This window comes from Neofelis nebulosa, chromosome 13, assembly GCF_028018385.1.
Source record: "Neofelis nebulosa isolate mNeoNeb1 chromosome 13, mNeoNeb1.pri, whole genome shotgun sequence".
NCBI classification, from domain to species: Eukaryota; Metazoa; Chordata; class Mammalia; order Carnivora; family Felidae; genus Neofelis; species Neofelis nebulosa.
Window position 1 is genome coordinate 35,687,858 of NC_080794.1, and position 18,671 is coordinate 35,706,528.

General features: G+C 39.0%; 2 protein-coding genes across 2 annotated transcripts in view; both read right to left on the reverse strand.

Annotated features, from left to right (window-relative positions):
- The window catches only part of SAR1A (secretion associated Ras related GTPase 1A), an 82,198-nt gene that overhangs the window by 43,441 nt on the left and 20,086 nt on the right, over window positions 1–18,671 (reverse strand). The gene's annotated exons all lie outside the window — the stretch shown is intronic.
- The window catches only part of PPA1 (inorganic pyrophosphatase 1), a 30,553-nt gene that overhangs the window by 10,746 nt on the left and 1,136 nt on the right, over window positions 1–18,671 (reverse strand). Inside the window, exons 2-5 of the mRNA XM_058696579.1 lie at window positions 16,551–16,609; window positions 4,754–4,807; window positions 3,524–3,643; window positions 1,051–1,137 (exon numbers count right to left, since the gene is read on the reverse strand). Of these exons, the coding sequence (XP_058552562.1) occupies window positions 1,051–1,137; window positions 3,524–3,643; window positions 4,754–4,807; window positions 16,551–16,609 (320 nt within the window). The remainder of the gene's footprint in view (window positions 1–1,050; window positions 1,138–3,523; window positions 3,644–4,753; window positions 4,808–16,550; window positions 16,610–18,671) is intronic.

An 18,671-nucleotide genomic window follows, 5' to 3' on the forward strand; every position in this document is an offset into this window, starting at 1 on the left:
CAAGTTTCTGCAAACTTACCATAAAATGGTTTCTTTAGGCAATTTTTAAAAAGCTAAACAAGCAGATCCCTGTCTTATCAAAACTGAAAATAAGTACCCTTGGAGGCCCTAAGAAAATCAGTAACGTAGTTGAGGATAATTCATATTTTTTGAGGTGTCATTGATTGGGCCAAAAAATAAATCCTCCATAATATGTTTCAAACACATATTTAAATGTGCTTTCTTTACTTTTTATTTTATTCAAACAACTGAATTAGGCAAGTCAAACAATATGATTTAACTTAATGAGTTAAAAAACCGAATGCCAACTTTCTCTTCGGTTGTTAACTATTTCCCTCAGCCTGAGCAGTATCGTGAGGAAATGATAACTACAGTCGTGATGTTGGAGCTGCCCTACTTGATAAAGAAATTCTGACCATAGATCTCCAGCTCCTGAGGTTAGCTGACATGGGTCGGTTCACTGACCGTCCCGAGTAAGTCGGCGAGGTTTGCCTTGTATCGAGATGAAATCTGCCTCCTGGTACTCTACCTGTTGACTAGTCATCTGCCTGCCAGAGCAAATGCAGAACACAACTGCTTCTTCTGCATGCGTGTATACATACATCTTTTTAGACTAAGTTTATTTTTTTAATTTTAATTTTTTTTTTTTAACGTTTATTTATTTTTGAGACAGAGAGAGATACAGCATGAACGGGGGAGGGGCAGAGGGAGAGGGAGACGCAGACGCAGAATCGGAAGCAGGCTCCAGGCTCCGAGCCGTCAGCCCAGAGCCCGACGCGGGACTCGAACTCGTGGACTGCGAGATCGTGACCTGAGCTGAAGTCGGACGCTGAACCGACGGAGCCACCCAGGCGCCCCAAGACTGAGTTTAAATGCACACATTATAGTATACAAATGCTTAGCAGAACTAGAAGTTTTAACTTATCAAAGAGACAGCATTATTTCACTAATATGCATATATTTTATTCACGATATTTTTTAAAGTATGAGCTGTGTATACTTCATTACTATCATCTTGACACTACAGAAAAACATTTCAGATTCCCTTACCTTGCTTCCAATTTCACACACATCGATTGGGTCGTTGTCACCACAACAGCCAGTGTGTTTGTCATTGTGTCCTGGGTCTTCCCAAGTCTAAAAATTAAATTAATTAATTAAAAATTAAAAAAAAATTAAGTCTGAGAGTATATCATTTCTATATAAGCTACTGACAAAGTGGATCATGTTTGCATTAAAAGATAACAGCCCATGAGTCTTTCTACAAAAATATGAATCTTCAGCTATTTTTTTTCTCATTTTTAAGAAATTTTTGATTTACATCTAAGAATCTTCACTACACACAGTAATTTTAATTAAATGCTAGGACCCTATTATGCTCAATATGCTATATACACTCAACTAAATATTCTATGCTAAATACACTAAACTGAACTTAAGATTTCTTATTTTTTTGTTTTAAGTTTAAGTGTTTTTTAAATTTATTTTGAGAGAGATATAGAGAGCAAATGGGGGAGGGACAAAGAGAGGGGGAGAATCCCAAGTCAGGCTCCAGATTGTCAGCGCAGAGCCCGATGCAGGGCTCGAACTCACAAACCTCAAGAGTCGGACACTTAACCGACTGAGCCACCCAGGCACCCCTAAATTTAAGCTTTAAAACAGATGATACTTTTTTTAAAAGTTTATTTATTTTATTTTTAGTGATCTCTACACTTAATGCGGGGCTTGAACTTACAACCCCAAGATCAACAGTCGCATGCTCTACTAACTGAGCCAGCCAGGTGCCTCAACAATAATCCTATTTGAAACAAACAAAACCCAACCACCTAATAGTTGAGACAACATGCAACACAAATACAGACCCAAATATTTACTTGAAAAATACATTAAAAGAAAAGTGCTTTGATGAACTTTTTGTGCTCACTATCTTCTATGAACTAGATTTTCTTTAAAGTAAATTTCCAAAACAGAGGTAGGTAGACAGTAATGCTAAAAGGGAAATGAGATGTTCTGATGGTAAGTGTCATCACCGACCAGGAGCCAAGACTGAAAAGCTTAATCAGGATCTTCTGGAGCTTTCAATCGCTAGCTTTATTTCCTGAATCTCTGCAGAGATCTTACAGATGGCTTGTGCTTGCTTGGATGTTTAAAACGTACTTATTGTTCTAGTTATTTTCTCCCTCAATCTAGAACATATTTCTTGGCTATTCAGCTGGAATAAAGGCAAAAAGATAAAAGTGAAGGGGGGTAAACAAAGACCAGATCCAACAAAGCCAAATCCAACCTCCAGAAGAATAAGTATTTCAGCAGTGTTTTCCCAGATGGACAATATTTTGAGGCTAACTACTAAACGAACTGGAATACAAGGTGAAGTGCTATAATTAAGGCAGACAAATGACTTTGTGATTACCAGCTGAGTTTGATCTATGTTTTGGTAACTTACAGATTGTTTCACAGTAGACTCGGCTTAATAGACTTAATGGTTAATAAAAACAAACCATTTATCAACAGGAAAAAGTAAACTGAGTATTTCATGTAAAAATCCTAAGTACCACAGGCATTAGCCTAGCCAAACTGGAATTAAATATCCATCATTTACTCATAATAGACATGATTCTAGTGATTCTTCATTTAAATATTAAATAAGAGCCTACTATACACACTGGCATTGTGCTGGGATAAATTGGTATATAATACAGACATCCTCCCTCCTCAAAGGTGTTGTCTGTTTAGGAAAACAGAACCCCATTATTACTTTACCACAAAAAGACTGGCATTAAGAAGAAGAAATCAGGACTCTCAACATGAAAGCTTACCTGTGCCAGGCTCCTCACAATAGCCATATGAGCTAAGTGCTCATAATCTCAGAGAGACTGGCCTCAGGGAGGAGGAAAGAGAGGCAAGTTAGGTGAGCCAGCAAGTGGTGGACTTGGGATGTGGTGCCCAAAATCCACGCTTTCAACCACTAGCCTACACGGTCCCTCTTTGCCACTCATTCCGTAAAGAAACAAAGCATATGGTTTACAACCAGTCCATATAGAAAGATAAATATTTCAGAAAAGAACTTTCAAATGTGAATTTAAATATCATAAAACATTTATCTTCAGTTTATTTTGAAAATCAGTTTATTCAAGGAAGCATTAAAATAATTACTCTTGGGGCGCCTGGGTGGCTCAGTCGGTTGGGCGTCCGACTTCAGCTCAGGTCATGATCTCACACTCCGTGAGTTTGAGCCCCACGTTGGGCTCTGTGCTGACAGCTCTGAGCCTGGGGCCTGCTTCGGATTCTGTGTCTCCCTTTCTCTCTGCCCCTCCCCTGCTCATGCTCTGTCTCTCTCTGTCTCAAAAATAAATAAAAACATTTAAAAAATTTTTAAAAATTAAAAATAATAATTACTCTTATGTTGGTAAAATCTACTATGGCATAAACTTTCTGCAGGTGTTTAAATCTTTTCCACTAACAGCTATAGGTTAATTTTTTGTAAGCTAAAAAGTACATTTTTAGCCACTGCACAGATACATACCTGAGGGATAGCACCGTAATTCCAGATATATCCTTTATAAGGGAACAGATTTGCAACGTAACGGAGTTTTCCTTTTTTCACATCTTGTTTAATTGGGTTTAAAGGGTCCTTTGTAGCTATCTGAAATGAAAAATTTCAAATTATTGTATATTTGGATATAAAATACTATTCAAATAACGATTTGAGGAAATGAATTATGGAATGCATATCCTGTAATTCCACTTTAATGAAGTATTTTGCCTCTAACATTTTTATGATTTGATATAAGTTTTTCCATAATCAGCCTTAAATTGGAAAACTTATTTGAGGTACACAGGAACTATCAAGAAGGGTAAAAAAACACTAAAAAAAAACCCCCAAAATTTACTTATTCAAGAAAGCAAAAACTAAAATTACCTGGAATAAAATCCTAACATTTGAGACATGTTTTAAGATTTGTATTAGGGGCGCCTGGGTGGCGCAGTCGGTTAAGCGTCCGACTTCGGCCACGTCACGATCTCGCGGTCCGTGAGTTCGAGCCCCGCGTCAGGCTCTGGGCTGATGGCTCGGAGCCTGGAGCCTGTTTCCGATTCTGTGTCTCCCTCTCTCTCTGCCCCTCCCCCGTTCATGCTCTGTCTCTCTCTGTCCCAAAAATAAATAAAAAACGTTGAAAAAAAAAAAAATTTAAAAAAAAGATTTGTATTAAAAGGGCAAAATAAATATTATCCAACTTAGGCTTTCCTTAAAACATTTTAAATTATTCAAATATTTGAGTGTATATTACATGCAAAATATGGCTACTGTCAAAAAGCTTAGTTAGGTGATAGAAGAAATGTAACAAATATCCACAACAAAAAGCCGAATCTATTAGGAGTCATCAGAAAGAAATTAACGCAACAGAAATTCCAATACAATCACAGGTGGCTGGGGTAACTAAAGAAAGCCCGGTGACTCCATGGAGGAGTCTGGAGGAGTCATTGATGGACTTAAAGGGGAGAACACAGGAGAAACAGGTAATTCTAGGCTTTCAGAAGCCAGAAGCAAAGGTGTGGGGAGGACAGTCTGCCGCTTCAGAGCCCAGGGGGAAGACTGGCAGGCAGTGGGTGATGCAACCTAACCGGAGAAGAGATTGGGACCAGCAAGAAGAAAACCTTAGGCTTCAGCGGTTAAACCCTCAAGCAAATGCAAATCAGTGTGCTTAGATCAAAATTAATATCCTAAGTCTGATCATGAGTGTAAGGAGAAACATACCTCCATTTTTGCATTCGACCAGCGCGGTACTTCAACTACCATGTGGAACACGTCCTGAAAAACACATAGAAGGTAAAATGGTCACAGGAGCTAATTTGTTCTCTCACCCCAGTGAGCGTTTCACTGGTTCGGCCAAAGTTAAACTGTTCATTGTATTGGATCTTTGAAGTCAATAGGCTTTCAACACAAGTCAGCCAAAAAATCAGACCCGGGGCACCTCAGGGGCCTAGTCAGTTAAACATCCGACTCTTGATTTCGGACTCTTGATTTTGGATGATTTTGGCTCAGGTCATGATCTCATGGTTCGTGATATTCAAGGCGCTTTCTCTCAAAATAAATACATAAACTTAAAAAAAAAAATCAGACCAAATATGCAAAGTAACTGTAGAATTCAGGTGGTGGGTGTATTCTTGTCCAATCTGTAATTCTTTCAAATTTTTGTGTGTTTAAGTAAACATAATAAATTTTTCATAATAAAATGTCGGGGGGGTGGGTGGGTGGGGAGAATGTTACTATAAAGAAAGGAAATAATTTTTAAACATAACAGAACTTCTATCTCCGAGGAAGACCATCTTCAAAGAGATCATCTCCAAAGCCCATTCGCTTCCTCCACTGACACTGCAATTGCTCAAGATGTTTTCAGAACTCCTCTCTCAGTGGCAGTTTGGAAGACAAACCCTAAGTCAGTTTACTTACATTGTCATACGTTAGTTTGACAGAGGAGGGGAAGATAGAGAGGGAGACACAGAATCTGAAACAGGCTCCAGGCTCTGAGCTGTCAGCACAGAACCTGATGCCGGGCTCGAACCCACAAACTGTGAGATCATGACCTGAGCCGAAGTCGGACGCTTAACCTACTGAGCCACCCAGGCACCCCAATAAATAAAACTTTAAATGGTCAGTTTTTCAGTTTATAGCCTTGCAAAAGGTATACATGAGGCCAAATTTGCAATTATTCTTTTATAAAATGTGTATTTTTTAAAGTGGATTTGAAATGAAAGTCACTTATGGGGTACCTGGGTGGTTCAGTCGGTTGACCGTCCAACTCTTGATTTTGATTCAGGTCATAATCCCAGGGTCATGGGTTTGAGCCCCATGTCGGGCTCTGCACTGAGTATGGAGCCTGTTTAAGATTCTCTCTCTCCCTCTGCCCCTCTCCCCAACCCATGCTCACTCTCTCTCTCTCTCAAAAAAAACATTTTTTTCAGTGTAAGTCACTTAGTTACACATTTCAGAATTATTTTTCTGCTACTTTGCACCAAAAAACAAAACAAAAAACAAAAAACAGAGACTGATAAGCTACAAAAGCATAAGTCAAAGGTTTTGAGCCAATGATTACTGTGCTGTTACTTTTAACCGAGCAGAAAAGCTAGAGCTTACAATCTCAAACTTCTGCCCTTTATTTAAGTTCTTGGTCAAACTGAGGGAGACAAGAAGATTTCATGTGTTTCTGCTTCAAGCCTCTTAACACCTACTTGATATAACATAAAATCCACAAAAAACAGAGATCTTAAAATCCAGGACTGAGTTAAGTGCTCTATCCATGTTAAGTGATAATTGTGTGGTTTAGAAAAAGTAACACATTGTTCATGGGAAGACCAAATCTTTGATTCAATTTCAAGATTTAATCAAAGAAATGTGATTTCTTTTCAAGAACTGCATCTATCTCATACCATACCTCAGGTATTAAAATGAAAGATCTATGTGTCTACAAGCAAGTCTGGACTTTAAGTTTTCAGCAGCAATACCCTAAATGTTCACAAGATGGAGCTGTTACCACATGAAAGAGTAACTGAGAAGTGAAAACAAAGAGATCAGTAAATTTAAAAAAAAAGCATTACCAAATGAATAAATTACCTCAAGAAAAAAGGTAGCAAATAGGGCCAAAATGTACAAATTTGAAATTTGGTAACTATATTGAACATTTTAATGGAATAAGTGATAAATGCATATAGATCCTCAAAAACCACTACCTAATATTACAAACCTACGTAACTATAATGGAAAGCAAGGAAAGAAAGAACATTAAAGGAAAGAAAACATCTTTCTGAAAATAGTTAAGACAACTCCACTGCACAGAGGAATTCCAAAAGCCTGAAGGTTTGGTGCTTTTTATTTTTTTATTCTCTAATTTTTTTGTTTGTTTAATGTTTATTTTTGAGACAGAGAGAGACAGAGTATGAACAGGGAAGGGGCAGAGAGAGAGGGACACAGAATTTGAAGCAGGTTCCAAGCTCTGAGCTGTCAGTACAGAGCCCGACATGGGCCTTGAACCCATGAACTGTGAGATCATGACCTGAGCTGAAGTTGGAAGCTCAACTGACTGAGCCACCCAGGTGCCCCAGTTTGGTGCTTTTTAGTAATTAGCTAGGCCAAAAAACAGCAGGGAGGATCCTGCAAAAAGCCTCAGAGCCAAATCATTCATGTTCTCTCAATAATTAATTAATTACTGGGTGCCACTGTTGGGTGTTACTTTCCTAGGCACTGAAGACTAGCAGTGAACAGAATAAAAGCTATTTTTTAATATTTATTTTTGAGAGAGAGACAGAACATAAGCTGGGCAGGGGCAGAGAAAGAGGGAGACACAGAACCCGAAGGAGGCTCCAGGCTCTGAGCTGGCAGCACAGAGCCCGACGTGGGGCTCAAACTCACAGACCTCGAGATCATGACCTGAGCTGAAGTCAGACACTTAACCAACTGAGCCACTCAGGTGCCCCATAAAAGCTCTTTGAACTCTCTCGAAGTTAGATTTCCAAATCCAGGCCTCTGCATGGAGGCCTCAGGCTACAGTGGGGCTGGGGTGGGGTGTGGGGGGTGTGTGTGTGGGTGGGGAGGGTGGGGCTCATAAACCTGGGGGAGGGAACTTACCTGTAAAATGAATGCTTAGCACACTTTTAAGTGTATGTAGATGCCCTAGTGAGTACTGTGCCTTTTTTTAAAGCAATGAACTTAAAGGAGCTTTTAGTCATTACGTACCCCATCAATGATCACAACAGAAGGTATTAAGTATGTTGATATAAAAAGGAGGGGGTTCATTCTTTAACAGGAACTACTACTGAGGAGTAGCTCGTTTCTCCTAGAGGCTGCTACAATTCAGGGAGTTGTTCAGGTGAACAGTGATCCTTAACATTTTCAGGGCAATATAAGAAATCCAACCAATTCCACTGCTGGAAGCACTTTTACTGTTCAATTATGCATTCTAATTGGAACTCCTGTGCACTGCTGGTAGGAACGTAAAATGGTATAGCCACTGTGGAAAACCGCGGTTCCACCAAAAATAGAGTTACCATATGACCCAGCAATTCCACTTCTGGGTATATACCCAAAGAACTGAAAGCAAGGTCTTGAAGAGGTATTTGTATACCCATGTTCATAGCAGCATTATTCACAATATCTAAACCATAGAAGCAACCCCCCAAAAAAGGAAGGAAATTCTGACACATGCTGTAACATGTGTGGACACAACTTGAGGTCATAAGTGAAATAAGCCAGTCACAAAAGGACAAATACCGTGTGATTCCACTTACATGAGGTATCTAAAGAAGTCAAATTCATACAGAAACAGAAAGTAGAAGGGTAGCCGCAAGGGGGTTGGGAGGGGGGAACGGGGAGTTCATGTTTAATGGACATGAAGTTTCAGTTTTGAAAGATGAAGCGAGTTCTGGGGCGCCTGGGTGGCTTAGTCGGTTAAGCGTCCGACTTCGGCTCAGGTCATGATCTCGCGGTTCGTGAGTTCGAGCCCCGCGTCGGGCTCTGGGCTGATGGCTCAGAGCATGGAGCCTGCTTCTGATTCTGTGTCTCCCTCTCTCTCTGCCCCTCCCCCATTCATGCTCTGTCTCTCTCTGTCTCAAAAGTAAATAAACGTTAAAAAAAAAAAATTAAAAAAAAAAAAAAAAGATGAAGCGAGTTCTGGAGATGAAGGGTGGCAACGGTTGCACAACAATGTGAATGTATCAATACCCCTGAAGTGTACACTTAACGATGGTTAGAACAGTCAGTCTTACGTTACGTGGATTTTACAATTAACAATTGGAAAAAATTATGCATTCTCGTATTTCCAACATTTATGCATTTAAAATACTGAGACAAGACTTTAGGGTATTTAGTACTACCCAGTTACATATTCATGCCTTCTTTCTCTAATCCTAACTCGTTTCAACTATTACTTAGCTCAATCCTGGATTGAGAGGAGAATCTGTTCTCCACTTCTAGTCTGCTTTGATTCTAAATCCCCGCTCTGGCATCAAGCTCTCAGCTCCCTATTTATAGTTTCAGAGGAAGGAAGGGGTTAGTATCCCTAGTGGGATGATTTGGATAAGCCTGTAGGAGGCAGAAGAATGGCAAACTATAGCTTTAGCTCTGCCTTCCGAAAGGCAGAGACATAACAATCACTCTTCCCAGCTTTATAATCATTTCATAAGAACGCCAGTGTTAAAGGTGTTCAAATTCTAAGGAGATTGGAAACTTAAGCCTAAACTAATTATATCATTCCATTAAATCAAAAAGTGTCAATAAAAATATTTTAGGGGTAGGAGACATGCAACCTATATCTTGATTAGTCTTTTACTTTCACTGATTAAACAGGAATATTTCAGTAGTATGGTGATCAGGGGTTTCATTTCCAAACCGGTTAGTTTTCTTATGGATCAAATTAGTAGTCTAAAAGTTGTTTACTAATGAACAGGCCATGGCTATTTGGTAGGCTATTATAACTAGTGTAGTTAAGTATGTGTATATAGGGAGCATTTAATTATGTCCCATCACTGAATCTTAGTAGTAAAGTTAAATGCGTCTTTATTGGGAGACCTATGAACACCTTAAGACTTATGATCAGTTTCCAACACTGGATCCAAAGCCTAGTGAACATGACATGCTATACTGCAAACTTACATAAGTGGCTTTTAAATCAACATTTTCAAGTTGAGCCACCATGTATCCCTCCAGATAACTTCAGGAACCAAGTAAATGCCAGACTTGGGAAGAAATACAAAAATCACTCTCTGATTCCATCCTACTTCCTTTTATTTTGTTTTGCAGTAAAATTTGCAGAAAAACGGTGGTGGTAGAGAGGACTTTCTTCTAAATTCATCTCGAGATTACTCAACAAGCAAGAAGCTAATAAAAAACAAGGGCAGCTTTTTTTTTTTTTTTTTAACTTCTAGAACAGTTTTGTAGTATAAAATCCCTATCAGAAAAGCTCACATAATTAATAAGGAAATGTTCCACCTGCAAACAGGTACTTTTGAAAAGATGTACTAGATTTAATCCTGTCTGAGGTTATTATACCTTATTAAGTGCTCACCAAGTGACAGTGGCTCTTAATCCTTAGTTTTAGGTTTGGGCTTCAGTGTCAGTTTTTTATTACAGGATATACTCTAAACTATTAAATGCAAATGGATTCCTCCTTGTGCACTGTTGGTGGGAACATAAATTAGTGCAGCCATTATGGAAAACAGCATGGCGGTTCCTCAAAAACACTAAAAATGATTCAATGAAATTTGCTTAAAGAGTAGATCTTAGGGGTGCCTGGGTGGCTGAGTCCGTTAAGTGTCCAACTGTGGCTCAGGTCATGATCTCACTTTTATCACTTGTCAATGAAATAATTCAGGAACCCATTTACTTTTTCTTTTTAAAAAACTTAATTTCTTCAGCTTTATTGAGGTATGATTGACAAATAATCATGTATTCAGGATGTACAATGTGAGGTTTTGGTATATGTGTACATTGTGAAATGATCCCCCTCATCAAGGAAATTAACCTCTTCATCACCTCACATATTTACTTTGTGTGTGTGGCAATACTTAAGTTCTACTCTTTTTTTAAAAAAATTTTTTAATGTTTATTTTTGAAAGAACGAGAGAGAGAGAGAGAGAGAGAGAGAGCGAGCATGAGCAGGGGAGGGGCAGAGAGAGAGGGAGACACAGAATCCCAAGCAGACTGTAGGCTCTGAGGTGTCAGGACAGAGCCTGATGCGGAGCTTAAACTCACAAGCTGTGAGATCATGACCTGAGTTGAAGTCAGATGCTTAACCGACTGAGCCACCCAGGCACCCCCATGATGACGAAGAATTTTGAACATAGAACCTTTCCCAGGAAAAATGCACATTTACACCAAATCGCAGTATCACAGAGTTCACAGAACCTCAGAAACCCATCCGTGGCCATTTGAGGGCCTCGGGGCCACCAAGAATGCCTGGACTAGAAGACTTCTGAGCCTTTCCAAAGAAAAAAAAAAAAAAGCTCTTACTCATTTCCTTTGAATGCTGAGCAAAAGCAAAAAAAAAAAAAAAAAAAAAAAAAAAAATTAAGCAAGCCGTTTTGTCTGCATTATTAAAGAGATATCTACTGTAGAAAATTTGGAACATATAAAAAGTACAAAGTAAAATGCACCTCTCCTACATATCCATAATCACTCAAGGAAGTGGAACACAGTGGTTAAAACTGCCAAGTTCTGAGCCAAAATGCCGGGTTTCAAGCATGACACTACTGCTTACAAGCTCTAGTGGCTGATCCTGGACAATGGGGCTAATGAAAGAACCTAGCTTAGAGAAGGACGTGACGGCCAAATGATACAATCCACAGAAGGGCTTTAGCATGGTGCCTAAGGTTACAGGAATCATTCAATAAATATCAACAATAATTTTGGGCCTTTTTAAAAATAATGAGCTGCGATGAGGGTTCATCAATAGGCTCTATACACAGAATCACGGGACGTCAACATAGAATGTAATCTAAGACACCCGCCAAGATGAACGTGGCTCAGAAAGGAAGGAATTTGCTCAATAGCATTAAGCCAGTTAGTGGTAAAACCAAGACTAAAGTCAAGATTCCTTACTCTTAATTCAGTGATTTTTTTTTTTTTTTTTTTTTTACCCTATAAACTAGAGCTCTGAAGGGCTAAAGAAACCATCAGTCATTGTGCTCAACATCATCATCCTATTTGGTTGGTTACTGTTTACTGAGACTTGCCTATAAAGCCAGGCATTGTGGTATGTTATATGCATATTTAATCATCCCAACTTTACCTTTTCAACGAAGTTGACAGACCACAGAGATTATGGTTAGAATATCTGTTATCAAAATTTAGTCACCTGAATGCTCACCGGAGAGGGAAAAAGTAGGAGTTTATTTTTAGTTATGACAGGCTGATCAAGCTTAACGGTCATCAGTTCCCATCTGTTCCCGGTTCTAACTTTGGTTTAGAAAACACGAAACCAAAGATAAACAAAACAAAGTCCAGAAAACCCATTCTATATACGTACAAAGCTAGGGAAGAAACCAGTGTTTAATTAATTCAGTGACATTTTAAAAACTTCCATTTAAGGAACTGTTTATAAAAAGAAATCGAAAATTTGAAACAAAGCAAACCCCGGAAGGAAGGAAGTAATCAAACAGGCATCTGCTTGAGTAGATCTCTTCTAAAGGGCTCAGGTACAGCGAAATAGTATCTTCAAAAAGAATGATAACATGAGTGCAGGGGGCGCTTGGCTGGCTCAGTTGGTGGAGCATGGGACCCTTGATCTTGGGGTCCTGAGTTTGAGTCTCACGTTGGGTGTAGGAATTGCTTAAAAATAAAATCTTGGAGGGGTGCCTGGGCGGCTCAGTCGGTTGAATGGCCGACTTCGGCTCAGGTCACGATCTCACGGTCCATGAGTGCGAGCCCCGCGTCAGGCTCTGTGCTGACAGCTCGGAGCCTGGAGCTTGTTTCGGATTCTGTGTCTCCCTCTCTCTGACCCTCCCCCGTTCATGCTCTGTCTCTGTCTCAAAAATAAATAAATGTTAAAAAAAAAAAATTAAAAAAATAAAAATAAAAATAAAATCTTGGAAAAAAATGATACACAACTGCAGAAAATATTGTTAAATTTCTGAGGCATCAACCTATTTGATTATAAGCTGAACTTTTAGAAGAGGAGAAAAAAAAATAGTTCCATATTTACATATTCTCCCAACAGTCACCTGGAAAACAAATAGAAGCCTATATTGTTAGAACAAATATTTAACATCAACGTTTAAGATACAGAACAAAAACAATGCCAAACTTCTAAATCTAAATATCAAGTCATGATATTTGAGCACTTTAAGATTTTTTTTTTTAATTTTTTTAACGTTTATTTACTTTTGAGACAGAGAGAGACAGAGCATGAATGGGGGAGGGTCAGAGAGAGAGAGGGAGACACAGAATCTGAAACAGGCTCTGGGCTCTGAGCAGTCAGCACAGAGCCCGACGCGCGGCTCGAACTCACGGACCGTGAGATCATGACCTGAGCTGAAGTCGGCTGCTTAACTGACTGAGCCACCCAGGCGCCCCAAGCACTTTAAGATTTAGATAAAAGTTAATCCACCCACTATTTCACACCGTTTATGCTATGTTCTGGATTGTAAAAATTTCTCTTATCTAAAAAGTTTTATGTCAGAAGACACCCTGAGCCACAGGTATTTTTATATTTGACCCCAAAATAGACCCAGAGCAAAGGACAAAATCCAGTGAGTCCTTGCCTTTGCCTTCTTCCACCGAATGGATTTGGAAATAATCCAGGCAGGGTGCTTGAGTCACATGGATTTCCAGAACTGGCTGGCTTGATTACCTAGTGGCTGTCCACATTGAGAGGTCCTGACATAGAGCCGAATATAAGCCTTTGGGCATTTTTCCTCAGTAGAGCGATAAGAGTTGTGTGAAAGATACATTCCCTCATTATCTCCCTTTGAATGACTGACCATGTTAGAGATAAAGTCCACAACCACACACTAAAAATGTATTTACATAAACTTAATAACATTGGAACTAAAAAAAAAAAAAAAAAAAAAAGCACACTCTTCTGTAACCAATGGAGTTAATCAGATCTTTTATTTAGGCTATAATCCAAAATAATTTCTGTGTACCACACCCTTTTGGTATTTTGTATATACTAAACTTCCTTAAAAACAGAACAAAACAAAAGAACTCTTTCCTGCTTCTCAGACAGGAATCTGAAATGCTGAAGTTCACTGACGTCTGGACCACTAGTGAAATCCAGAGTTGTTGTAAGAGATTGTGTTTCTGAGCCAGCTCAGGGCGGTGCAAAGGCACAGTTCTCATTTGAGTGATCCCAGCTTATAGCCCAAATCAGTCCCATACAAGACTCCAAGGAGTTGCAGAATAATCTGAGTGAAGATGTTTTACATAGCACCAAAATGTAGTCTCAGTTTCCTATTTTGGGGTAACTTGAAGCAGTAATAAAACTGGGCACCGCAACTATTAAGAACATTCTGATCCTTGGCTAGAAAATCATAGTTTATATAATATAGAATATTGTATCAGTTACTTATAGCTATGGTCTGCATGTTTGTGTCCCCCCAAAATTCATTTGTTGAAATCCTAACCCTCAATAGTGATTGTACACTGGGTGGGACCTCTGGGAACTGTTTAAGACACATGGGTGGAACCCTCATGAGTGGCACTAGTGCCTTATAAAAGAGGCTCCAGAGAGATCCTTAGCCCTTTCTGCCACAAAAGTACATAGCTAGAAGTCCATGACCAAAAGAGGGCCCTCACCCAACCAGGCTGGCACCCTGATCTCAGACCTCCAGGCTCCCTGAGCTGTGAGTAAAAAAATGCATGCTGTTGATAAGCTACCAGTCTATGGTATTTTGTTACAGCAGCCCAAATGGACTAAGACACTTATAAACATACACACACACACACACACACACACACACACACACACAAAATAGCTCTAAGTCAAGAAAATATTTTTCTTCCTTAGCACATCTACATGTCAAGTGACTATCAATAAACTTTCAGTCATCATTTTATACCTCTTAACTACTCAAAATGGTGTGAGATATTACTGGAAAGTACTTTGATACGCATACTAATTACACACCAAACTGATAATCAAGTCAACCAAATGATGCCAATTCAAGAGGAAGGAAGGATCCTGCAGCTCATGCCAACTCCCAGGAAATCAGACATAACAAATTAGAGTTTCTGAATAAATACAACTTTGAGAATCCCACAGGAGAACACATGCCAATTAGAGGTCCCTCCTGTCAGCGTGGCACATAATTGGCCTTAGGCTATTTGCTCTACTATCTCCTGTTGGAGCCCAGCACAAGGAAGCTCCTAGGAAGCAACACCTTGAGTTGGGATTTTCTGCCGACGCTCAAGTTGTCAGTCTGGAACTGGAGCAAATTTCCTGGTACAAGTTCGGTGAATTTGCCTATGTCTCTCTGATAGTCAAGTACAGAGAAACAGTAGGACTCAGCATATACAAGGAGATTTCATCTATAATGGTATTCTAGACTTGCACTGGAATGCGATGTTCGCATGTATTATGTATTGGCATTTAGCCAAGGAAAATCAACAATCTATGTGCAGTGTTTGGAACTCAAAAAAATTTGTGTTCATCGTGAATCATGCTTCCCGGTTGGACAAAAAGAATTTTTAAAGGTTTAAAAAAGCAGCAGGCATCCGTCCTTGTGTCAGTTCCTTGTGTCAGAAGTACAAACTTCTCCTATTGGGAAGGAGGCTAAAACAAGCACTGAATAAAAAAAATAACAATAACTATTTCAATTTGTAAAAATAATCCATGCTCATTGTAAAAAGATTAGAAAATATAAAAAGACAAAAATGAAAATAAAAATCAGAAAGGGTCACTAGCAATTCTTACTTCCAAAGGACCACAAACACTTTGGAATATATCGTTGTAGACATTTTTTCCTAGCAAAGTAAGATTCTTACCAACTTGTGGTCAGCCTATCAATTTGTGCTAGATTTCTTCAGCTCACTGGTGTGCATACTAACAGACACCTCTTTTTAGAAGTCTGTAGACTTAACCTTTATTAACACTGTACTTTTTTTTTATTATATAGTTTTTTAATGTTTATTTATTTTTGAGAGAGACAAAGACAGAATGCGAGTGGGTCAGGGGCAGAGAGAGAGGGAGACACAGAATCCGAAGCAGGCTCCAGGCTCGGAGCTGTCAGCACAGAGCCCAACGTGGGGCTCGAACTCACGAGGTGTGACATCGTGACCTGAGCCAAAGTCAGTCACTCACCCAGGTGCCCCAACCCTATTTGCATCTTAACTCTAACAGCCCACTGAAAGTACTGAATTTTCCTATAGGAAATTATATCACTGAATAATATAGTTTCATTTTTGTAAATAAAATAGTTTATTTTTGCTGTTTAATAAATATCCCACAACCCAAATTTTGTGCTGGCTACCTGGTGTATTTTATTTTATTTTTAAATGTCCATTTATTTTTTGAGAAAGCGAGAGAGAGAGCAGTGGAGGGGTAGAGAGAGAGACACAGAGAGAGAGAGAGGAGACAGAGGATCCAAAGCAGGCTCTGCACTGACCGCAAAGAGCCTGATATGGAGCTGAACTCATAAAACATGAAATCATGACATAAGCCAACGTCACTTAACCAACTGAGCCACCTAAGCGCCCCTACCTGATTAATTTTAAAACCACTTATGAGAAAAAATAAAAATTAAAAATAAATGAATAAAATAAAAATTAAAACATAAAATAAAATATAAAATAAAATAAAATAAAACCACTTATGAGGTACTAAGATTTAGTCCCAAGGACAGCTTTGAAACATTTGTCATCTGTTCCTCTACTCCTTCCCCAAATTATAATTGCTTCTTTAGCCAAATAATCTGGATTTAAGACTGACTTCTTAGTCAATGTACCTTGAATCTGCAGCACAATGAGGCATTTTAAGCACTTATGAAGACGTATAAGAAAATCCATATGTGGAATTAACTGATCTGAGTAAAGAGACTATGTTTAAATGGTCAGGACATCTTACCTTATCCGCATAAATTGGAACATCATGAAATGGAGATATATACTGTCCTTTTTCATTTTCTGCAAAATGAATTACAAAAAGTCGTTAGTTCTTTTGCTAATTGCATTTCCAGATGCATTAAGTACACATTTTAAAAAACACTTAAATTTTTTAGAGTCATTTTAGGCTTACCACAGGATTGAGAAAAAGATACTGCAATTTCCCATACACACCTCGTCCCCAAACTTGCATGGCCTTTCCCATTATCAACACCATTCACCAGAATAGTGAAGTAGACATTTTTTATTCCCACATGAGAAAAGCTGGTTGTATACTTTACCTTCCAGATCCCTCCAAGATTGGGTTAACTTTTAATCCTCTGCTCTCCTTAGGAGTCTAACAGATACTAACCTCTATAACAAGGGCAGGGGCTGTCTTACATACTTTTGTATCCCCAGACTCTAGCAGTGCCTGGCATACAAAAGGCTATCAAATTGTTTTGGACTGATCTTACATCACTTAACAGCTTACATAGCTAATGAAACAGTTGGGCTTGGGGGGAAGGGAAGGGACCAATTTGTTGAGTTATAAAACCATGTTGTTTTAGGCAATGTTCCAGGAAGACAGATTATATTTCTTAAGGATAATCAAGTTCCAATAACCCTTTCACAGGTAATTTCTATATTCTAGAGACTTAACTACCATATCCAAAAAGCAATTTCAAAACTTTCTTACAGGGGTACCTGGGTGGCTCAGTTAGTTAAGATTCAACTTCGGCTCAGGTCATGATCTCACAGTTTGTGACTTTGGGCCCCACATCGGGCTCTGTGCTGACAGCTCAGAGCCTGGAGCTTGCTTTGGATTCTGTGTCTCCCTCTCTCTCTGCCTCTCCCCTGTTCACGCTCTCTCTCTCAAAAAAAAAAAATAAATAAATAAACATTAAAAAAAAAAACAAAAAACTTCCTTACTATTCTTTAGGAAACCTAAGGGTGAACCCATATCCCTTCACATTTGAAAACCGAGGTGGAATACGAAAAACTGAGCAATGACCAAAAATTTAAGTATTTTTTAAAATGTGTACTTAATGCATCTGGAAATGCAATTAACAAAAGAACTAATGACTTTCTGTAATTCATTTTGCAGAAAATGAAAAAGGACAGTATATATCTCCATTTCATGAGTCCCATTACGATCCCTTCAGAGTCACCTGTGACTTCACAGTCCAATCCACTATCCGTTTTAAAGAGACTGACAAATATAACACTATAGAGGTAAAAAATCTTCTCCTATTAAGGAAGGGTGCTAAGAAATCTATGAGTAAAAAACCTTGGGGCGCCTGGGTGGCTCAGTCCGTTAAGCGTCCAACTTCGGCCCAGGTCATGATCTCACAGTTCGTGAGTTCGAGCCACGCGACGGGCTCTGTGCTCAGCTCAGAGCCTGGAGCCTACGTCCAATTCTGTGTCTCCCTCTCTCTGCACCTCCCCTGCTCGTGTGTTCCGACTCTGTCTCTCAAATAATAAATACATGTTAAAAAACATTAAAAAAAAAAAAAACCTTAAAATTATGTAATTACATAATCAGTTCTAATCATTGGTATTTTTTAAGTCCCAGAGAGTTCCATCTGATAAAAAATTACATTAGCCAGTGTCAAAGTCAAGGAATGGCTATGGTCTTCCACAACGGCCATCAAATTCGTGCTACCATTACCTAACCTAAGTAAAAACTGTGCAAATAAATACAGCTTGAAGTCAATTAGCCAATCATCTTTCCACCTTCAAACTTGAGAGTCACCGCTCTAAATCCCTCCCACAGAGAGATCCTAACTACAGAAAAAATAGTTCAGTGAATTATTAGTCAAAAGATCCTACACTGCCCTTATTTAAGTCCAAAATTACATAAAATGGGGAGTCCCATCCTTCCTGGATTTTACATGGTAATCTTTAGCTACATGTGTAAACCTGAGTTCACTTTCCTTTTCCTCCCGCAGCAGGTTACTTTTCGCTAGGATCTTAGTGCATTCTCTCCGTGTTCCCATTGGTCCCCTCCACCCGGCAATTTCCTGCCTGCCCTTCACACATCACCGCAAATATTTGCTGCACCTGCCCACTTCCTTCCGAGTAAAACGGCTCTTTACAGTTAAAA